General features: G+C 33.3%; 1 protein-coding gene across 13 annotated transcripts in view; it reads right to left on the minus strand.

The window, feature by feature from the left end:
- Nucleotides 1-25,161, minus strand: part of LOC127701221 (abnormal spindle-like microcephaly-associated protein homolog) — a 62,675-nt gene that overhangs the window by 2,474 nt on the left and 35,040 nt on the right. For all 13 annotated transcript variants that reach the window (XR_007981890.1, XR_007981888.1, XR_007981886.1 and 10 more), the window contains 5 exons: nucleotides 13,915-14,007; nucleotides 8,997-9,073; nucleotides 6,895-7,171; nucleotides 2,762-2,865; nucleotides 84-305 (listed from right to left, as the gene is read on the minus strand). Coding sequence is in view for 7 of the 13 variants with exons in the window: in XM_052205033.1 (XP_052060993.1) it covers nucleotides 84-305; nucleotides 2,762-2,865; nucleotides 6,895-7,171; nucleotides 8,997-9,073; nucleotides 13,915-14,007 (773 nt within the window). In the remaining 6 variants the exon portion in view is untranslated. The remainder of the gene's footprint in view (nucleotides 1-83; nucleotides 306-2,761; nucleotides 2,866-6,894; nucleotides 7,172-8,996; nucleotides 9,074-13,914; nucleotides 14,008-25,161) is intronic.

Raw genomic sequence — 25,161 nt, forward strand, 5'->3', positions numbered from 1 at the left:
TTAAAATTTGTCTGACATGATCTTGCATCGATGAAATATATAGCGCTTTTGCAAATCTAGTTTCCAGCATTAAAATAACTTACGGATTTAGCTTGGACTTCTTGTGGCAATTCACCTAACTTCTCGCTCTCTGTTACTAGTTCCATTATTTTCATGTTTCTAGTTTTTGTTATTTCAGGATCTTCATCTTCTTTTTCTTCTTCGTACATTGCTACTATTTGTGTAATTATTTCTAACTGTTTTTCTCTTGTCTTAATATCCTTATTTTCAATTGCTCCCCTGTTTTCTTGAATCCATTCGTCGAGCTAAAAAATAAATAAAAAGCGGACATTAAGTCTTGCATGGTCCTAAGGTGCTGATTTTGCTTTACTTTTCTGTTTGCTTTATTTCGGTTCTGTAGTGTTTTTTTAACATAGTGGGTTCGTTCCTGACTGGCCTCTAGTTAGTCAAAATAATTATGACGTCTTGGAAGGCTATTTTATTTTTTGCTTTGACGCCTTCCTGCGACGTCATAACGCTGAAGCCATTTTTTTTGGTTGGATTTTGAGAGGGAATTTTGCTCTCAACTTTGAGACCCAATTTAGCCATGAATTGTTACATACATTGTTTCAAATGGTGTCTTTGAAATTAGCTACTATTTTTGCAACTTAAACAGGCATTTACGGCGAAACTCAACTTGTTCGTCTTTCACGACTTTTGCACAGTCATAGTATTACGATGAAACTGCGATTATAACTTACGGGTCAAATTTTATTGCACCAGATGCAAAACAATTTTGACAATTAATGCCTCTTCAGTGATGCTCTAACAAAAAATATTCGAAAATCCAAAATTTACCGAATTAAACTTATCACCAGGTTTGTACTTACTTGAGCAACACGATGGATCACCCCCGGTTTTTGATAGGGTTCGTGTTGCTCCTTCTTTAGTTTTCTATGTTGTGTTTTGTAGACTGTTGTTTGTGTTTTGGTGTTTTTATTTTTTTCGCAATGGCGTTGTCAAATTATTTTCGACTCATGAGTTTCAATGTCCCTTTTGTATCTTTCGCCTCTCTTTGAATAAACACATTGAATATCTGATAAAACCAAAAACAGACCAAAAGTTTAGACACACATTTCTTACTCAAATGCTTCACTGCTAATTTTGCCATGACTAATTTCCATTGTATATATAACTGATTTCTATTCAACTTTTAAGTGTATTTGCTTTTTTTTGAAATGCTTAGTTAAGGCATATTATTTATACTACTAATCAAGACAAGTTAATTGTTTCTGCGTCAATATGCCTTTTAAAACGAAGTTCCATTATCACCAGCCCAGGAGTCAGCACTTCTGTGTTGACATGAATTATCATTGATATGGTCATACTTATAAATTAACTGTTTACAAAACTTTGAATTTTTGAAATACTAAGGCTTTTCTACCTCATGAATTGATTACCTTAGCTGTATTTGGCAAAACGTTTAGGAATTTTTGGTCTTCAATGCTCTTCTACTTCGTACTTTTTAACTTTTTTTTATTCGAGCGTCACTGATGAGTCTTTTGTAGACGAAACGCGCGTCTGGCACAAATACAAATTTCAATCCTGGTATCTATGATGAGTTTATTTAGTATACCGCGAAGAGAATAGGTCTTGCAAGCCACAATCAAACATCATTTTCTTAATGTTATGTACCACCGTTGATATTTCGAAAGAAAATCAAAGATATCGATCCCAGTAAAAGTACAGATAATTGTCTATATGCTCCACTCCTGATGCACCAATATTGAAGGCAAAGTCTCTTTAAGAAGAATTTGTCGTCTTCGAATGCATTTAGTTTTCAAATCAATGTTAATGACCCTTACTAAAATAAATACTATATCACTAAATCGTCAGGATGAATTCCCGAATCCTGAGAATAAATCTGTTGCTAATACATTTGTTAACATCGCAAACGATGGAGAAGGGTCTGGATGGGGGGTCCTCCATTTCTGTATTCTTTCATGTTTTAGGCCATTTTTCTCTATTCTTTCATGTTTTAGGCCATTTTTCTCTATTCTTTCTACTTTATGCCCATTATTCTCTATTCTTTATATTTAAGCACCTCATTATTCTCTATTCTTTATTTTTTTGGGTCCATTTTTCTCTATTCTTTACATTTTTTGCCCATTATTCTTTATGATGTTAACCCCCATCCACACCCGCACGTAGGGCTACAATTGTTGCCAAAACGAACTCAACAGTTACTGTAAACCCCCAAACACAACTTCTTAGATTCTAATATATGTTTTAATAGTACTCAAAGTTTCCATTTAGCCAGCTACTATTATATTTTTCCACAATAAAATTTGAATTTCCGAGTCATAGCCTTATGCGGACACAAATGTTAATTCACAATTGTGACATTTATTCAATAAAAATACTTAGTGGATTAAAACAGCGGAATCAAAGTATGTCGTTGGCATTTTGGAAGTTAGATTCCTAACAATATAACTTTATGCTTGACTGTTATAACTGAGTTGTTCATATTGAAATGAAAGACAAACTAGGTGCTATGAAAACCAGGCTTAACCTACCAAATTCCGATGAACTGTGTCTTTATAACAGGTAATTAATAAAACAATCATTTGGCAATTATTTTAGAAATTGATATACTTAGTATTTTCCTGTTTCGTCTGGAATTTTTTATTTTCGATTATAGAAAATAGGTTTGACTTTAGATTATTTGACAGTTTTTTTCTTTCGGACATTTTTGCGCAGAAGAAAAGCTATAATATCTTACCGCATCGCGCGAAGCTTTGTAAGGTTCATACATCAAGTTCTTGTTTATCATGCCCGTCATTCCCGTCATCAAAGGAACCAAACCTTGAGGTCTATTTTCACCATCTGAAACATTAAATCATTTATGTGATATCCGATGGTAGTTTTCTATAAACTAGTATCTTAATGACATTTGAATAAAAGAGATATTTGGCATACTTCAATGAGAAAAAACACATCATAATTTCAACAGAAAAGACACCTTAAGCTCGACAATTAGTGTTCACGCGTGGACAAGGCAGAGGCTATGACAATAAACTGTTATCACAGAGATATGTCTCGCCTTTTTGTAATTTTGATAATGCAAATGTTGAAATTAAAATAGCAATACTTTAACATGTAAGTTATGCAAATATTCAAAGTCAATGAACCATGACTGAAGGTACATGGCTAAACAATCTCCATGGAATGAGATGTGCCAATGCTAATACAATTGCATACCAAATACCATTGACTTATTATAAGTCGTTCCCTTAAAACACACCTAAACACAAACATTAACTTGTAAACTATGTAAAAGTTTCAAAGTCAATGAACCATGATCAGGGGTGGGGCTATATAATCTCCAAGGAAACGATACTTGCAAATGCCAATAAATTTGCATACCAAATATCATTGACTTAACATTAGCAGTTCATCTTAAACTGATCTAATCACAAACTAATACATGTAAACTAAGCAAAAGTTTCAAAGTAAATAGACCATGACTGAGGTGGCGGGGCCAAATATTCTCCATGGAAATGAGATGTGATAATTAATGCTTATACAACTGAACACCAATTAACATTGGCCTACCACTAATGGTTCCCCTTGAACTGACCTAATCACAAACTAATACATGTTAACTTAGCAAAATTTTCAGTCTATAGACCATGACTAAGGGGGCGGAGCCAAATAATCTTCATGGAAATGAGATATGCCAATGCTTATACAACTGCATACCAAATATCATTGACCTACCACTAGTGGTTCCTCATAAATTGACCTAATCACAAAGTAATACATGTAAACTATGAAAAGTTTCAAAGTCAATAGACCTTGACTGAGAGGGCGGGGCCAAATGATCTCCATGGTAATGAGATGTGCCAATGCCAATACAACTGCATACCAAATATCATTGATCTACCACTAGTGGTTCACCATGAACTAGACCTAATCACAAACTAATACATTAATTGTTGACGCCGATGCCGGAAACAGCATACCTATGTCTCGCTTTTTGACTCCGTCAAGGCGAGACAAAAATCTACTATTAGAACCGTATTCTTCAAAATAACACTACACAGTGACCTTGACCCTATTGACTCACAACTTATAGGCTTCTTCGCCATCCATTGTTCTTCAATTTGTTAACTTTACATTCCAATCATGCAAGGGTAACTCAAGTTGTCATCAATACAGCATGTAAAAAATATACCGGTATGTTTAGTAAAGTGATCTATTGACCCCATAAACATTAGGCTTCTTTCCCTATCATATATCATATATCTATATAAGTTTCAGTTAACTCAAGAATTGCAAACTCAAGCTATTATCTGGAAACCGTTTTTTTTTTCATTAATAATTCTACTTTTAGTAACACTTCACAGTGACCTTGAGCCTATTGACCCACAACCAATAGGCTTTCTTTCACTTCCCATTTTCTTCCATTGTTAAAGTTTCATTCTTATCACGCAAGGGCAACTCAAGTTACTAATCCATACACCATTTTAAAATACGAACAGAAACAGTTGAAGAGCTATATGACCAAAAGTACCTAAAAAATAGCCAAATTCATCTAAGGTCAACTTTGCCTGAGGGAGTTGAAACCTCAGTTTCTCTAAAATTTAAAATTTATAAACGGACAATTTTAGAAAATTTGTTATAAATCATGCCAGTACCGAAGTACTGACTACTGGGCTGAGGATACCCTCGGGGACTAATAGTCCACCAGCAGAGGTATCGACCCAGTGCTGTAAAAAATGAAAACAACACGTTATTAATTTAATGCGTCCGAAGCGCTTTTCTGGATTTAAGATATGAATGACATGTATTTTGGTGCCAATCTTAATGTTCTTTTCACGAAATTTTTTTTTATCAAGAAATGGAATTATTATTGGTCCGACAAAAAAACTCCTGTAAAAACCCACCCATATTCATATGACATAATAAAAGCGCAGGCGTAAGCAGCCAGGCATGGGGTAATGGAAATTTGAAATTGTAATGCATAGTAATGCATTACATTTTTCCAAGTAATTGCATGTAATGTGTAATTCAGCAATTTTAGCATTACATGTAATTGTAATTTAATGCATTACTTTAGCAAAAAGTTGTGTAATTTCATGCATTACATTGCATTACATGGCATTACTTTTTTTCTGACACTATATATATATCTTTTAACAGTTTGTTTGATATTTAACAAAAGCAGAATATAAGATTTCTTGAATAACTAAAAACTTATCATTTGAATATTGATTTTCTATTTAATTTTCACAATTTACCAACTTGTACTTTATCATAAAGAATGGGATTATCATTCTCTTACTTAGTTTATTTCATTTTATTTCATATATTTTCCTGCATAAAAATATTGATATTTGAAAAGCATTACTGTAAAAGTGTTCCATTGTTGTCAAAAGATCAGAGAGTACCTTGTCATAATTAAATAACAGATAATTGAACATTGTCATAAAACACTAATTAGTTTGTTTTACAATCAACAACATTTGGTCATAAATTAAGTTCTGTGTTTATTCTATAATTAGGAAAGAATTTCTCAGTAAATATTTTGATTGAAATTAAAAAAAAAAACAAAAACAAATGTATATTTATAAAAGAAAAGTTAACATTAAGTTAAAATGAAGATTAAACTTCATCTCTGTCACTTCTTTTTAGAGAAACACAGAGATGTATTATGTATTGAAACTTTAAAATCAAAGATAGAAGAGCAACCAACTTTGATAAGTTTTGTGAAACAGTCAGGTAGTCCGAAATATCACTGGGATTATCCTAAGCAAAAGGAGGCTACAGATGCATTAATTCAGTATATTGCTGGTGATTTACTTCTATTTGCTACAATTGATAGCCAAAACTTCAAGAACGTTGTTAAAAACTTGACCCAAAATTTAACATTCCAAGCAGAAAACATCTCTTGTCTAAACTTATTCATACTAAAGCCAAGGATATGCTAGAATCTTTGTGATTTCATGTTGTTTTTCAAAATGCATGATTTTTCTTTTCACTTGATAATAAAATTTACAAAATTTAATGTAATGTGTAATTCAATGCATTACTTTGCAAAAGTAATTGTAATTTAATGCATTACTTTGATAAATGCATGTAATTGTAATTGTAATTTAATGCATGGTTTTGTCAAAGTAATTGTAATGTAACGCATTACATTGCAATGTAATTCGCCCCATGCCTGTAAGCAGCTCACGTGTTTACCAAAACGACATTGAATCGTGGTTGACCAACAACTTTCAAGATTGATTGCGGTGACATGTACATTGAAGCCAAGAAAAAGTCGACACAAATTTTCATTGTACAATGAGTGTTGTAAAATTTCCAACTTTCGACCAAATATCAAATCATTTTCTTCTATAGCAGTCAAGAAAAAATATCGACAAACAGGAAGAAACTGCACGGCGAATAAAAAAAAATGCCGCAAGTTACTCGCTAAACCTCAACATTATCAAGCTGCAGACCAAACATTTAATTATTCCCTTTCATAGAAGCTATGAAAACTTTGATGAAAGTTTACTACCCAAGGTCTTTCTTTTCTAGACCTACTTTCTCCTTTAACGACGCAGGTAAAAACTAAAGACTGAGCAACATGTACCCAACCAAAAACCGTACAGCAACTGAATTAGCTCATTACATGGAGTAAGCAATTGTTGGAAGCTTAACTATATAGTAAGAAAGCAACCAAATTTTCACGCAAGCAGTAGATGAAAAAATATTGTTCTCTTATAATTAAAACTGCGGAACAAGACAAACAATTTTTCAATAAAATTGATATTCAGGATTCCTTATAACAACAACAATAACAACATAATGTAAAAACAATAATAGAATAAAGATTAGATGTTTTAAGTTGTTACGAAATTTTACCTTTTTCTGGTTCTGAAGCTGTCGTTCCTATTGGTCCTAACATATTGCCAAATACGTTTCCCATACCCTTACTTAGTTGTTTGAAACCAGAACCCAAATCCCCTAAAGTATTTTGATCTTCATCTTCATCTTCATCAGAAAGGTCACCGAATAAACTGTCTTCTTCATCCTCTTCTTCTTTTATGTCGTCGCTTTCCTTGTCGGTACTAAGCACTTGATTGTCTTGGAATAATCTGAAGGCTCCTGCTGTTAATTTTGTCGACCCAGCAAATGTTGGCTGTTATAAAGCATTATATGTATGATTATTTCGTAAGAGTGAAACCGGTTGGAGAAACATTGTGAAAGTGACTATTTGTGATGTATTGATTTATATGAATACAATTTTAGTGCATTTTCATCGTCTGGGTTTTTTTTACATATATAATTGTATGGAATATTACAACAAACTTGAATAAAAAAATATATCGTAACACAATTGACTCAATTGTTTATTTTATATGAATTCATTCACATGTGTTTGGACATAAGTTCTTCAGTCACTGCATAGTAAATATTACATGTCATTTGGTTTCAGAGTATAGAACATTGTACATTTTAGAGCTTATAATTGGTATAATTTTGTCTAATCAGATTTCTTCATTTTGCTGAGATTTTTCTGTACCTTAAAAAGCTAAATATATCACAGAAAGTTCATCAACTGATTAAAGACGACAGAGAATGAAACCTTACTTTAAGAATTAGTGAAAGATAACTGAAAATCAAATATTACTCCATCCTCTGATACACAAACATTACTTCATTGAATAGTGAATGATCACGGATAATGAGTCAGTGTTTTGTATTCTGGTGAAAGATCAATAGGAATGAAGCATTACTTCATAGTCTAGTAAAAAATCACTTATAAAGAATTTTTACTTCAGGGTCTGGTGAAAGATGACTAAGAATGAGACATTACTTCATCGGCTAGTCACTGCGATTGAAACGTTACGTCGTCTTCTGGTGAAAGAAGACAGAACATAAAACATGTGGGTTCGTGGTCTAGTGATTAAGACCGATGGCTACAGTGCTGAAGATCACGAGTTCGATTCTGACTCGGGTCGCTGGAAATTCAGTACATCAGAAGGATGCTTTTCATCCTCTCACACACATCTCTGGTATCTAGACAGGAGTTTAAACTAGAATGGGTACTTTGGGGGCCTCGGTTTGTCAAAGTTGCCCCCGACTTTGACCTGGAGATCAATCTGCTGATATCTCTTCGGTTTGTCTGTTCCACCCGAGCAGCCCGGTGGTTCTCTCCGAGTACTTCAGCTTCCTCCACCGTAATAACAGACTCTGCCCGGTGTCCTAGCACTCCATTTGTGTTAAGGTGGGGAATGTCCTTGTAAATATTGTAAAAACATTAGGGACACATCTCCATTAATCCCGATAGGGAGTGTACACGGATTCCACTGTACCCTCGCAGCTCTCGAGGGGTGTTCCGAAATCGGAGGGATCTACGTACATACATACATTACTTCATCTTCTGGTGAAAGATGACTGAGAATGAAACATTACTTCATCGGCTAGTCACTGCGATTGAAACGTTACTTCAACTTCTGGTGAAAGATGACAGAGCATAAAATATTACTTCATCGGCTAGTCACTGCGAGTGGAACATTAATCATCTGCTGGTGAAAGATCCATGAACATGGAAGATTACTTCATCTTCTGGTGATTATAACTTAGATTGAAACATTATTTCATCGGCAAGCTAAACATCACTGAAATTTTAATTATTACTTCAATGAAAATTTCATCACCATCTTTTATTCTCCATAATAAGTCGACATACATTCAATCAGACCACATCACCTATTTTTTTGCAGGAATCTGATTATTTCTAAACATAGGAATCAGTTTTTAAAATATAATTTGTCGTCTTTTATCTTTAATCAGAATTGTAGCCTACATAAACATTTAGCTATACGAACTAAAGTGTATAGTGCTTTTAGAATTAAAACCTGCAAGCATGTAGTAAAACAATTAAACTTTCATTCACTTTATTTTCATTTATTAACACCATGCTATACTGATCAGTTTTAGACGTAACAAATTTAACTTACTTTTTCTTTGTTTTCTAGTGCCAGTTTTCGCCACTTCTTCAGCCTTTTTAAATGATACTTTGACAGTCTTAAATGATCTGAAACCAAATATAATCGTAAACTGTTGATAAAAGGAAGCATCAATTCATTTACCAAATGTGTTCAAATCGAGTTAATGGGAAACACGACTGAAATCGACACAACACAACTTTTATGCTCACCATCACAAATTGGTTCACCGAAACGATCTGCATGTCTTTGACCAAACTCAAAGAAATGTTTCGACGTCTTAGATCTCAATCTTCTTTTTCTAATTTGTTATATTACCGAGAGCGACTTATTATCGGATTTGTACTTTCTTAAGGTGCCACATATAAAGAAGGATTTGCTTATCCTTCCAGAGCACATGAATTCACCCCTGGTATTTGGTGAAGCTCGTGTTGCTCAGCCTATGGTTTTCTATGTAATGTTTTGTTATTGTTGTTTGTCCTTTCACCGTATTTTTTTGCCATGGTCTTATCTGTTTTTATTGAACTTATGATTTTCGAATGCCCCTTGATATCTTCTCTGTCTCTTTTTTTAAAAACCAAAATAGTCGTCTTATCTGTAATTTTACCGACTGTGTCCTATTCCAGATTGTTACACTTTATCAAAGCTATTCGATCATGCATACAGAAACGCATTCAGAAACTACGATGTACTATGAGCATAAGGGTTTCTAACCCATTCAAGAACCCGGAGGTTGTGGATGCTTTATCCTCTTTGCATAACAAATATGTTGTTGTTCCAGCAGATAAAGCCTCCAATAATATTGTCTTCATATGTAAAAACCATTACTTGGAATGTCTCACAAAAGAGCTTGGAATAAACAGCAAAACTGGTAATCCTACATATTCTTTAACTTCATTTACAAAGGATGAAATTTTACAAAGTCACAAATCTGTCCTTTCTTTTGGTATCAACATCAAAGAAAACGAAGAAAATCTACCGTCATTATACTGGATACCAAAACTTAACAAAACTCCTTATAAAGAACGATACATAGCTGGATCATCAAGATGTTCAACTAAACATCTTTCTAAAGTGCTGACTACTATTCTTTCTACAGTAAAAGATGGCCTTCAAAAATATTGTGATGAAATATATTCAACCAGTGGTGTCAATCAGATGTGGATTCTTAAAAATTCTAAAGATCTACTACTAAATCTTAGATCACAATCTCTGCAATTTTGCAGCAAGATTAAAACTTTTGATTTTTCTACGCTTTACACTACTATTCCTCACGCTCAATTGAAAGATCGACTTCATCATCTCATCAAACAGAGCTTTTTCTATAAAAAATGGAAATCGTAGATATACATTTCTTGTTTTGGGTTATAATAATTCTTATATTGTGAAGAACCACACTGATTCTATCAGAAAATATACTGAATATGATATTATCAAAATGCTGGACTTTTTGATCGACAATATATATTTGTTGAGTTTGGAGGATTGATATTTCGACAGACAGTCGGTATTTCAATAGGTACTAATTGTGCACCCCTACTGGCCGATTTGTTTTTGTACTCGTATGAAGCAGAATTCATTCAAAACTTTCAAAAAGACAAAAAGAAAAGCACCTTGCGAAATTCTTTAATTTTACTTTCAGATATATTGATGATATCCTATCACTGAATAACCCATATTTCAGTCAGTACTTACATCTCATATATCACAGTGAACTTAAATTAAGGATACTACTGATACTAGAAGGACTGCTTCATACCTTGATCTTTTACTCAATATTAACACAGATCGACGACTTCACACTAAAATCTATGACAAACGGAACGATTTCAACTTCCCAACTATCAATTTCCAATTTCCAATAACATACCCTCTGCCCCATCGTATGGTATTTACATGTCTCCGTTGATACGTTATGCTCGTGCATGTTCACACTATAAGGACTTCATATACAGGAGTGTGCTCCTTACGCAGAAACTGCTCAAACAGAGTTATAAGGAGGAAAGATTAAACATGACACTCCGTAAATTTTTAGGACACCATCACGAATTGATTGATCTATACGATGTGTCCGTTTCTAAACTAACTAACGACAATTTAACCACGTCTTAGATTGTGGTTTACCATCTACGTCGTCTGGTCTGCTAAGTACCGAACGTGACCTATTCCCGAATATGACTGTTTTCCCGAGTGTGAATTCGCATTGCTATAAGACGTGTCTCGGTATTTATACATCCAACATTCATGTATTTAGTTATGATGTTTCGTTTGCAATTCTGTTGGATATTGTGTTATGTCTTATCGTTTGTGGTATGAATTCTATTTTTATTTTCTACATGTATGTAAAAGTTAAGATAATTAATCAGCTAGATCATTTATATGAGTTTTAGTTTAAAGCTACTCTATGCACAGGATTTATTTGTTTTTACAGTTTTGATTTAGAAGAAAAACCGACATGGTTAGAAAATAAATACAATTACACCATTACTAACACAATTCTATATTAATATTCTTGTAATGGTTAGAAAATACATAAAATAACACCATTACAAACTTAATCCCAATCTTATATTCTATTTTTAGAAATTTACCTGTGACGTCACTTTTTGTGATACATTCGTGTGACGCAGAGTTCATAATTCTATTGTGGTGTGAATGGGAGGTGTCCGTTGTAATTCTGTAGTTTATATGTTGTAATGTACTATTATATTATTCTTTATGTATGTCTCTGTCCTGAGTGTTCTTGCGTTTAGTTGTAATGTATTCCTGTCACGTAATGTTGTCATTTTAGCGGTATTTTTAACACTACCATATAAGCAGGGGGTTTGGCTAGCCATAAAACCAGGTTCAACCCACCATTTTTTCTTAAAATGTCCTGTACCAAGTCAGGAATATGGCAGTTGTTATCAAATAGCCCGTATTTATGTATGTTGGCGTTTGCTTTTGTAGCAGTTCAGTGTTTATGTTGTTCCGTTGTTTTCCTCTTATAGTTGATGTGTTTCCCTAGGTTTTTGTTTGTGACCCGGATTTGTTTCAGTTAAATCGATTTATGACTATAAACAGCGGTATACTACTGTTGCTTTTATTTGACTGGGTGTTTCAGATTTATTTTGCATTGCTTTATTAAGTTTTACATTAGTCGTCTGAAATACAGAGAATACTGGAAAAGATGTTTTTAAGTGATTTTTGTGCACTTCTTTTGCAACTTATTGTTTCCCTCTTTGATTTGAAAAAAAAGAGAAGCGGTTTTGTACTGGCAACACTAGTTTAACTGCAAAACACATGATTGTGTGTGTCCTAAGAATTTGGATTTTCTAATGTTTTGGCCTCGACCATAACTGAAAAAATATTAATTGTCAAAAAGCGCATCTGGTGTAGCCACAATGGTCACTTTTTAATATCTTATTATTACTACAGTCTGAAAATCAGAGTATATTTTGCAGTATGTCAAAATTATGGCTAGTATTTCTTCACACTTTCACACCTCATTTAAAAGCGTGTACATTGCTTCAAGAATCACAAGTATATCTTAAGTACGCAGCAACTATTTCAACAAACAAGAGTGCACACGATGAAATGTCTCGCCTTCTTTACTAACCGTTGATTTTATGTTGATAGTCCTAAATATAAAGCTTTACTACAAGTAACACATGAACTTAACATGATCCAAGAAAATGAGGTCAAGGTCAGATAAACCAAACGAGAATTCCATGTACACCTTACAATCATTCAATAAACCAAACATAGTTGACCTATTGCTTATAGTTTCTAAGAAACAGTCTTAACTGAGAAAATTTAACATTGACCAATGAACCATGAAAATGAGGTCAAGGTCAGATGAACCATGCCAGACAGACATGTACACCTTACAATCAATTTATGCATTAAATATAGTTGACATATTGCTTATACAATGTAGTACATAAGAAACAAACTTAACCATGAAAACTGAACACTGACCAATGAACCATCAAAACGAGGTCAAGGTCAGATGATACCTGCCAGACAGACATATACACCTTGCAATCCTTCCATACAACAAATATAGTTGATCTATTGCTTATAGTTGAAAAACAGACCAAAACACAAAAACTTAACACTGAGAAATGAAGCGTGAAAATGAGGTCAAGGTCAAATAAAACCTGTGAGACTGACATGTACATCATAAAATATTTCCATACACCAAATATAGTTGACCTATTGCATATAGTATTAGAAAAAAAAGACCAAAACTCAAAAACTTAACTTTGACCACTGAACCATGAAAATGAGGTCAAGGTCAGATGACACCTACCAGTTGGACATGTACACCTTACAATCAATCCATATACCAAATATAGTAGACCTACTGCTTATAGTATCTGATATATAGACTTGACCACGAAAACTTAACCTTGTTCACGGATCCATGAAATGAGGTCGAGGTCAAATGAAAATTGTCTGACGGCCATGAGGACCTTGCAAGGAACGCACATACCAAATATAGTTATCCTATTACTCATTATAAGAAAGAAATTAACATTACAAAAAATGTTGACTTTTTTTTCAAGTAGTCACTGAACCATGAAAATGAGGTCAAGGACAATGGACATATGACAGACGGAAACTTCGTAACATAAGGCATATATATACAAAGTATGCAGAATCCAAGTCTTCTAGCTTCTAAAATATAAAGCTTTTAAGAAGTTAGCTAACGCCGCCGCCGCCGCCGAATCACTATCCCTATGTCGAGCTTTCTGCGACAAAAGTTGCAGGCTCGACAATAAAAATGGTTAATTTCTCATATATATATCATATATATAAACACACACACAATTTAGCTGTACACTGGAAATCATTGCTTCTCTGTTTCCTATATTATTTTTCCAATTTGTATGAGATTGGCATATGCACCATCTACACCTATACATCCATTTTAAAATATACAAACCTGGTAAGTCTTTTGGTGTCTTGAAACTTGGAAAGGCCGACAACACTTCGAGCATTTTAGATGCTTGGTTTGGATTAAGAGTTATTCGTAGCTCTACAAAAATAATTAAAAAGATTCTTCAAAACATACCTGTTATAATGATTTTAGAATCGTATGAATACATTGAGGTCACATTCATGTGGTTCCAATTTAAAACTTATATTGTAAAACATCAACAACAAAAAATTCTATTTGAAACTACTGTTTTTGCGCGTGTATAAATGATTCCAAAATATGTTTGTCTCATTACATTAAAGGTGATGTCATTGATTAACAAAACCCAAAAATCTATTAAAAATTCTTTGCATGTACTTTTTTTTATGGGAACGTAGATGAATTTGGCTATTATTTGTAGGACCTTTTTGGTCATATAGGTCTTCAACTGCTTCTGTTCTTATACATCCTTTGATTTCAAATATTCGGCATTGAGCGTTACTTATGAAGGTAAATCCAGAAAAGCACTTCGGACTTATGAAATTTATAACTGTTTTTTTTCCCCATAATTTTCATCACTACAATGTTTGGAAAACGTTATATACAAGTTTCGTTTTTTGTTTTTGTTTTTATGTCTATGTTTTTTTTATGTTAAGTGCACTTTTATTAACAAAAGTTATCATGTACGCACTTGACGTCCTCTTTAGACTTTCACAATAATTCTTGGTTTTAAAAAAAAATCCCATGGGATATTGTTAACAGAGTCGTCTAGCAGCTTGATTTACTGTCGAAATATTAGTTTTTAGTAAAGAAGGGATTTATGAAAATACTGATATCAGTTTTTCCTTGGTCAACGTTTTTGTCGTTGGTGATGTCTGTATTAGAGCTACTTAAAGTTAAAATTTGATGTACATTTGATTAAAGAAATAGAATAACTTTTTAAGTTTCAATTAGACGTGGCATATTCCGTTTCAATTCGATAAGTGATCATACGTGTTATTTGGAACTTCTGTTTCCTATTGTTCTGTATGGCCTATTGTGTCCTAGACTTATGTTCACTCTACAGTTAAGTTTGTAATTTACTAAATGCTTAGTTTTTAAAATATTCGATTTAAATATTGTCCTTTTCTCCATCAATTTTCTTCATATCTAATCTAGCTATTTAAAATACATCTTTGATAGAAGAACCAAGAAAACATTAACGAAAGGATTTTGTTTCAAAATGCCATTCAATTATTAACAGGATAAACATTGTGGTCTCACAAGCCTGCTTCACTGAACTGACAATCTCTTAATAGATCCAAGACTTGTTATGAACGAAGAATCGTTTGTATCAATTAAGTCATTTCATATTGATTTAAAGATTTGTCATGTATTTCCCACAACGCTCCAGGTCTCTGTCTTCTGAAATTTGCTTTCTATGCTGTAAAAGAGGATTCGTCAATTAAGTGATTTTAATTAATGTCTTTGGTATGAACACCCTAGAATACATGATTCATGCAATAATACGTAGCATCGTCAGTAGCTGCACCAGTGAGAATGAAAAGATGATTTTCATTAACCTAAATAGTATCGTATATGTGCGTCCCTACTACTCCTCTTCTTGTCCCTGTCACCATCCCATTGTGACTCCATTGTTGATCATCATGGCCAAATAAAGAATAGTTGCTGACATTTTTCAAATATTCAATGAATGATTTCGATTTCACTGTTAATATTAGTTAATCTAAGTTGTTGACCTTAAATGAATTTGGCTATGTTTAAGGTCACCCATAATCATATAGATCTTCACGTGTTAAGGTTTCATAAATCTTTGGCTTTCAAATGTTTTGGCTTGAACGTTTCTGATGAAGGGAAAATCCAGAAAAGCGCATCAGACACATGAAATTCATAAAAATGTTATTTTTATTTACTAGCACTGGGTCGATACCATTGCTAGCAGACTGTTAGTCCCCGAGGATATCAGCAACTGAGTAGTTAGTGCTTCGGTACTGGCATAGTTTTTAACAAACTTAAAACTCCGTTGATAAATTTCCAGAAATTATAAAGAAACTAAGGCAAAGTTGAACTTCTAATGAAGGTAAATCCGGAAGAGCTTTTCTCACGTACGAAATTAATAAAGTGTTATTGTCAATTACTAGCACTGGGTCGATACCACTGCTAGTGGACTATAATTAAGTCCCCGAGGGTATCATCAACTCAGTAGTCAGTGATTCGGTATTGACATGATTTTGTACAAACTTTTCTATACTAAGTAATGCTCCGTTGATAAATTCAGATAATATTAAAAGACTAAGGTTCCTACTCCATCAGGCAAAATTGATGAGATGAATTTGGCTATTTTTGGTTTGGTCATGTACATAGTTGGCTTTAAAATAATTTGTTTTACGCGTTCCTGCTGAAGATAAATCCAGATATTTAGCGCTTTTGACGTACGAGTGAAATAAAGTGTTTTTCGTTCTCATTTACTAAATTATCCTAGCTGTATTTGGCAAAACCTTTCGGGATTTTGCGTCCTCATCGCTCTTCAACTTTTCTTTTTTTTATTCGCGCGTCACTGATGCGTCCTTTTTAGACAAAACGCGCGTCTGGCGAAAACAATTTTAATCATGGTATATATTGTACCCGAGGGTATCGTCAACTTAGTAATCAGTTCTTTTGTACTGACATGACTTAACAAACCTTTCTTAAATTCTCCGCTAATTTCAGAAGTTTCAACTCCCTCATTAAATGCATTTGGCTATTTGTTTAGGTCCTTTTGATCATATAGCTCTTCACGTGTCTTATAACCTGGTATCTGATCATCAATGAGTTGTAACAACCACTAAGTTGATGCAACTTCTGGACGTTTCGCATCCGAGGGTATCATTAGCCCAGTACTCAACACTTTTGTGTTGACATGAAATATCATTGATGTATCCTTTTTTGTAAATTTACTGTTTATAAAATGTTGAATTATTCAAAACACTATGGTTGTTCAACACCAAGGTATACATTTGGCAGTATTTGGCATTTATTAGGAATGTTTGGTTTTAAATGATCTTCAACTTCATCTCTGGTTTTGGCCTTCCAACAGTTCTGTTTTGAGCGCCACTGGTGAATTTTATGAAGACGAAACGCGCGTTTGATGCACTAAATTATAAGCCTTGTATCTTTGATCAGATTTTATACGTCCTTGGCTTTCAAATGTTTTGGTTTGAGCTTTCCTGGTAAAAGTAAATCCAGAAAAGGTGCTTTGAAAGCACGAAATTAATAAAGTGTTATTTTCATTCATAGAAAATGTATGAAAAGCTCTATACAAAGCTCTTACTTTTTGTCAGCTTTGATTCTCTTAAACGTTATTGGATAATAAAATGTCTCCCTCGAGCGTACCTGATGTCTTTTCAAAAATCAACATCTTACTTTCATTTTCGCAGTAGTCGTTAACAGAGGAAGCTTTCTGCCCAAATAACCTGAAAATACTTCTTAAATTTCGGGTTATTTAGAGTTGTTTTGCCTTTTTCTGTCCCAATGGCAAAAATTCTGAAACTGTGGTCGCAAAAACACTAAGTGTAATTAACACACACATTATCAAATTTCTATCCTAACCAGTGTTTGGAAACAATATTTTTTTCAATTTTAATTTTGACACCATCTATTCAGTATCCAATTATATTGCAATCTTTACTTCTTCAGAACATTTTACTGCATACTGGATAACTCGAAACATATTTCGACCTATTTCTGCTCTTTAAATACCAAAATCCACTGTCAGTGTTGATGATGAAATAATTATCAAGTTTCTATCTTTAATTGTATGCCAGGACTTCTATTGAAACCATGTCTTCGGTTTTTCTAACTCTTATAGACCATGCCCCATGGGGCCATACAAAAATGACAAACCCATCTTTCAAATTCCTATTATTCTGAATTTTAAGATTATGGTCTTTTATTCCTTATTATTTATAATTCAGCACCCTATCAAATTTATTATTTTTATAGCTGCATTTTTCTTTATGTATTTTGGACCATTTTTCTGCATTAGGTAAACCCCATTTCAAACCCTCATATAAAATATATGCTATGGCTTAAGCATCACATACTTAATACTTCACAAAATTTTACCAGTAACTCGATAACTCGGAATATATTTTGACCCACAATCTGGCTCTTCACAAATATCAAAGTTCCTAAACCTCGCCACAGACAACTGTTATTGTGTTGATTACATACCAATTTGCGTGATCCTATCTCAAAAAGTGTAGTTGGAAGATCTAGGACAATCGATTTTTAGGTTTTCCCCAGAGGATCATGTCCTAGAGTCACATGAAAATTCTGACACTATTGGTCAACTTTAGAATGTGGCTCCCTATAACGCATTGTTCTGATTCATTGTCCGGGTATTAGTTTTTTTTAACTTAAAATATTTTGGCCTCAGTCATCACTGAAGAGACATTAATGGTCGAAATGTGCATCTGGTGTAATACAATAGGTACAGTAATTGTTATAACTTCACCTTGGTCGATATCTCTGCTGGTGGATTGTTAGTCCCTGATGGTATATCCAACCCCGGTACTGGCATAATACGGATATTGTACTATTTAAGTTTGATTTTATAAAATTTCGAAATCATTTTAAATTAAGGAATGGATCTCCCCCATGCATAGATCAGAATCCTCGTTCGAGTTTGGCTTTACTTTTTGTGTTTTTGGTTTGTTAGCTCTTTAACGTTTGTATTAGGTTTTGACTTCAAGCATCACCGAAGATACATTAATTGACGAAATGCGCATCTGGTGCAATAACATTGCCACAGTTAATGATATTTGCATATATAATGCGACCTTCTATCTAAAGTAGTTTAGATTTCAATGGTTAACTGGTTGTCATGAAAATTGTTTTGAAAATTGTTTTTGACAATAATTCTGCCATTATTGCAAATATCGAAATTTGGAAATAGATATCAAAGGTACCACGATTATAATTTAATACGCCATACGCGCGTTTCGTCTACATAAGACTCACCAGTGACGCTCAGATCAAAATAGTTATAAAGCCAAACAAGTACAAAGTTGAAGAGCATTGAGGACCCAAAATTCCAAAACGTTGTGCCAAATACGGCTAAGGTAATCTATTCCTGGGATAAGAAAATCCTTAGTTTTTTTAAATATTCAAAGTTTTGAAACAGGAAATTTATAAAAATGACCATATAATTGATATTCATGTCAACACCGAAGTGCTGACTACTGGGCTGGTGATACCCTCGGGGACGAAACGTCCACCAGCAGTGGCATCGACCCAGTGGTGTAAATAGTTATCAAAGGTACCAGGATTATAATTTAATACGCCAGACGCGCGTTTCGTCTACATAAGACTCATCAGTGACGCTCAGATCAAAAAAGTTATAAAGCCAAACAAGTACAAAGTTGAAGATCGTTGAGGACCCAAAATTCCAAAACGTGCCAAATACGGCTAAGGTAATCTATTCCTGGGATAAGAAAATCCTTAGTTTTTCGAAATATTCAAAGTTTTGTAACAGGAAATTTATAAAAATGACCATATAATTGATATTCATGTCAACACCGAAGTGCTGGAAACAATGGCACAATGTATATTTATACATAATTATAATCGTGCAGTTTCTGCAGAATTTATTCAGTGTTATTTTCATTTTTTTAACATGAATCTTATGCATGATCTGATCTTGTTTGCACTTCTTACAACACTCAAAATGTAGCAAGAGTGCACACACTGAAATGTATTCCCTGCATTACTGATTATAATTGAATTTTATGTTGAGGGTCTTAAACATGTTGAATATCAAGGTCTTACAAAAACTTTGCTTGATCAATAATTCATGCAGGTCAGATTAAGCCTGCCAGACGTACATGTTCGCCTTAAAATCATGCAATACACCAAATATAGTTGACCTTTTACTTGCAGTATTTGAAAGCTAATAACGAAAAGCTTAACGTTGATCAATGAGGTCACGTTCAAATGACCCGTCTGACGGACAAAACAATCATTCCATACACCAAACATAATTGACACGTTGTTTATAGTATCTGGCGAACAGACCGTATAACGAAAAATTAACATTGACCAATGAGGTCAAGGTCAGATGAAACCTGTCGAATGGACATGCACACCTTACAATCATCCCATTCACCAAATATAGATTGACCAACAGCTTTTATCTTGGAAAAGTAATCCGAGGTCAACGACAAAAGACATTTTAAAAAGCAGAAACTTCAGAATATAAGGCATATGTATACAGGTCTTCTCCCTTCTGAAATATATACAGCTTTTATATGCAAAAAGCTTACACTATCATTGCCACAAAGGCCGCCAAATAAGCATCCCTTTTTCGCATTATAAGACATTCGTTTTTAATAGGCGCAATAAAACAATCATTTTGGAATGTCCTTTAAAACTAGGTAGACTTTTATTGCTCAAGTCAAAGGCCAAGCTAAAGTCACATTAAAAGTAAATATTCTACGACTTCATTAGAATCTGTTCAACTATCAATGAATTAGTTACATACATACTGCTGAGGGGAAATCACCACTTTCATGATTATTTATCAGCCCTCAGAATCCTATCTTAAACCCTGATTCAGATGCTTCTACAAACATTATATAAGCGACATTTTTAATGCAAATATAATTTGGAGACTGTAGAAAGTTATCCCCATGTTTAAGGTGTATGATCTCATATTTTTATTTATGTATGAATAAGAAGATGTGGTACGAGTGCCAATGAGACAACTATCCATCCAAGTCAAAATGTGTAAAAAGTAAACAATTATAGGTCAAAGTACGGCCTTCAACACGGAGCCTTGGCTCACACCGAACAGCAAGGGCCCCAAAAAAGACTAGTGTAAATCAATTCAAACAGGAAAACTAACGGTCTAATTTATATAAAAAACGAGAAACACTTGGGAACCACACCAACAAACGACAACCACTGAACAACAGGCTCATGACTTAAGACAGGTGCATACTTGTCTTCAAAATAACGTGTGTACTATTTCTTTTTTTCTTTCAGTCTTTATGTTTGTCAAAGTTGTGACAAGTATACAGCTTACCAAAATTATTAGCCCTATTTACATATTATTTCTGTCAAAGCTATTTAAAAAATATCTTGATGTGTCCTGTGATGGCCTAATTATTTTCATTTTCCAATTACCAAACTAAGCAAAAATCTGTAATATTTGTCAAAAATCATTATTGAAGGGCAAAAACTCCTACAAAATTGAAATTTTCATTTATTTATTCGTTTTCTTGTAAATTTTGTATTACTAATCATCAAGACTGTTTCCATTTTTTGTTTATCTACTATTAGTTTATACTGACGCAGTCAGTTATTATTTTGGTGTGTGACCTAAAATGCTGAAATATGGTAACGGCATGCATGATGTCACTTATCATTACTCTGATTTGACGAAATTACGAAATTGAACAAAAACCAACAAAAAAAGATATATGCTACAATAAAAGGAAAACATTAGACATAAACTGTTATCACAGAGATATGAACCATAATGAGGGGGTGGGGTTATATAATCTCCATGGAAATGAAACTTGCAAATGCCAATACATTTGCATACAAAATATCATTGACTTAACATTAGTGGTTCATCTTAAACGGACCTAATCACACAAACTAATACATATGTAAACTAAGCAAAAGTTTCAAAGTCAATAGACCATGACTGAGGGGGCAGGCCGCCAAATATTCTCCATGGAAATAAGATGTGCTAAAGCTTATACAACTGCATACCAATTAACATTGGCCTACCACTAACGGTCCCCCTTAAACTGACCTAATCACAAACTAATACATGAAAACTAAGCAAAAGTTTCAAAGTCAATAAACTATGACTGAGGGGGCGGGGCCAAATAATCTCCATGGAAATGAGATATGCCAATGCTTATACAGCTGCATACCAAATATCATTGACCTACCACTAGTGATTCCCCATAAACTAAGCTAAGCAAAGTTTAAAAGTCAGTAGACCATGACTGAGGGGGCAGGGCCAAATAATCTGCATGGTAATGAGATGTGCCAATGCTAATACAACTGCATACCAAATATCATTGACCTGCCATTAGTGGTTCACCATAAACTAGAACTAATCACAAACTAATACATTGTTGACGCCGCCGCCGCCGTCGTTGCCGACGCCGGAAACAGCATGGCTATGTCTCACTTTTTGACTCCGTCAAGGTGAGACAATAAAATCAGAGATAACTCAACCATGAAATTATCCAGATAAATAAAACAAATTTAGGTAAAGAAGGTGTCATTATCACCACTGTCAAATTGTTCAAATTTTGTAGGCTAAGCCTTAAAAGGGGCATTAGCTATGAGATATAAAAATAATAATTAATTAAAATACGATTTTTTTTTTGTTCAATCAATAATGAAAGTGAAAAAGTGAAATAATAATTCGCTTTTAGCAGCCAGTTTGGTTCAATTTTGTCAAAATAAGCTAAGAAACATTGCTGATGAATTATTCATTTGCAAGTCCGGAGGTCAACTCAATGGTTAATTTAATGACGTCTAGACTAAAATACACACGAAATGCTGATACATATTATCGAATACATGTATCGTAAATTGTTTATTTTAGACTTTTTATGATTTGGATATACGTTTTAGTACGTTAAATCAAATATGAGAATTTGAGTCAGATCGGTGAACATGAATGACAGCTAATGCCCTTTTATGAACAGTTTAAAATATCACTGACAGGTTCATTAGATCTACAATTAAGGCTAATGCTGGTCAATAAGGCTATTAATAACTCAAGTACTATAAATATACCTAATATACTTTGTGTACTTGCAAGTGCAGTCTAAAACTTCCAAGGCGTAATAATAATCCCAAAGAGTACAAAATACATATATTGCAAATTTAATTACTTGTCAAAAGCAGTATTAAATAGATCATCTCCCTTTGGTGTGCGTCGTCAATAACATTACTGCTTATATCCAAACAGCAGAAGTGTCGGTATTATATGTGAGCTCAATTAGGTTGCTATATTGTAAAGACATGCTTCGTGCATTAGTGAATGTGTATGCTCCACTATGAATTTGGTTAGAAAATACATGTACAAGTACATTAAATAGAGTGATGTGGTCTGATTGCCAATGAGACAACTATCCACCAGAGACCAAATGACATTTAGGTCACTGTACATCCTTCAACAAAAATCAAAACCCATACCGCATATATAGCAAACTATAAGAGGCTGGACATCATACTTCTTTTTTAGTTAAGTTTTGTGTTAAGTATGTTGTACCAATGATAAGGACTGAATTATGGCTCTAATGACTAAATTTTGGCTTTATGCCTCAGAAATAAACTGGGGTGTATTTGATGATATCCACATTAACTTTTCAATTATATATTGAAATACTATCCAACTGTATTCGAATCACCAGACCATCATTTTAGGCTAAAGTGACTAGGTCAAGTTTAAGATTCAAAACCATATTTTTCCCCTAACTGTTGATAGCAGTGAATTAATTCATCATTTACACGCTCTTTAATACATTTCACACATAATACTATTGAGGGTATACCGTCTAGTTTCTATAATTATTACTACACAAATGTATCTGTATCAGGTTACATTTGTTTTCTTGTTCGTTTCTGTATGTTTGGAGCTAATTTTCTATATTCAAATAACCAAACACAGTCAGTTATACTTTAAGAATCATATTTTTTGCAGACTTTGTACCATTAAAATCAAGGCACAGTAAATGGTTTGCGTAACAGATTTTCGGAAAATTAGGCATACAACTTTTGCACTTTTTCAACTTAAACTGAAAATTGGAAGAAAAAAAATATTTAACTGAATATACTTAATGAAACTTTATTAAATGGGAGTCCTTGAAATATGTCAGCCTTTGCAAAGTATTTATAAAAAATCTATCAAAAACTTTGCCAAACTTATCTTTAAAAACTCCTTTCTCTCCACCCAGTACATCGATTTTTCTTTAAAAAATGAAAACAACACTTTATACATTTTAAAGCCCTTTTCTGAGCCATATGACCAAAAAGGACCTTAATATAATAGCCAAATCCATCGGAGGTCAACTTTTTCAGAGTAAGTTGAAACCTTAGTTTCTTAATAATCTATAAATTTATAAATGGACAATTCAAGAAAGCTTTGTTATGAATCATGTCAGAACCAAGCTGATATGTTGTTGCAAGATAAGTTTCCATTTTAATGATGTAAATCATTCTAGGGTCACTGATTTAGTTTTTTGGATATGTAGGGAAAATTGTGTTCTAGACGATAAATACCACTAAAAATATGGTTACAAATTGATTTATACATCAAAAATAAGTTGTTAACATCATGATTATATGAAATAAATCAAACATAAATTCAGATGGCATTCAACCATAAATTTTTAGGATTTAATTTTGTTTTTGTCTAGTTCTGATGATTTAAAGATGAGATTAAGAGCATTTTTTACCAATTTTATTTGCATTCTATACAAATGTTCATCTATTTGGAAAGAATTTGTGTTATAGTATTTCATTAAATGAAAGTGATAAATACATTCTTTTTTCCATTCTTAGTTCAAGTTTAACCTACCACAGTTGTATGCAAAATCTTATAAAAATCTGTGACATGACCAATTTACTGTAACTTGAACTTAATTACTTCAACAAGCAACCATTAAACCAAGGAAATAAGTTCCTCATATGTTAGTACTATTAAAGTTGTTCTCTGCATTAACAATCCCAGCAGTTACCATTTATTGTGAATTTTTTACAACCATTAGACATAGAATTTTCTAGAGCTAAGTTCACACCACAGTACATATATGTACAATTCCATTTAATGGCCTTCAAAATTTATAACCTTGCAGTGTAGCTAATGTGTTTTCCATGTACAAAGAAAGAGAAATCATATTTAAAAATTTTATTTTCTTATAAAAGTGAACAGATCTATCATCTACAAAGAAAGTACAGACAAGCAAGTATAAATTAGTGTGCAGTTAATATATTCCAATTGTTATCAAGTTAGATGACACATATTAAATCTACTGTTTACTGCTAAATAGACATTAATCATTTAATTTCAATAATTTTGTAGAAGTTTTTCACTGAAAAGTTTTATCACCTGCCTTTATGCTTTTTCTCATTAAAATTGGTTGATGCCAGTAATAAGTATTATGAGAAATTTTTGCCTTTTCAGATCTGTAAAAATTCCCCTATATTTGATATTGGAATTTTCCAATTCTACAAAACTATTGCTCTGCTCGACAGATGACA

Source organism: Mytilus californianus, unplaced genomic scaffold (genome assembly GCF_021869535.1).
Source record: "Mytilus californianus isolate M0D057914Y unplaced genomic scaffold, xbMytCali1.0.p SCAF_5, whole genome shotgun sequence".
NCBI classification, from domain to species: domain Eukaryota; kingdom Metazoa; phylum Mollusca; class Bivalvia; order Mytilida; family Mytilidae; genus Mytilus; species Mytilus californianus.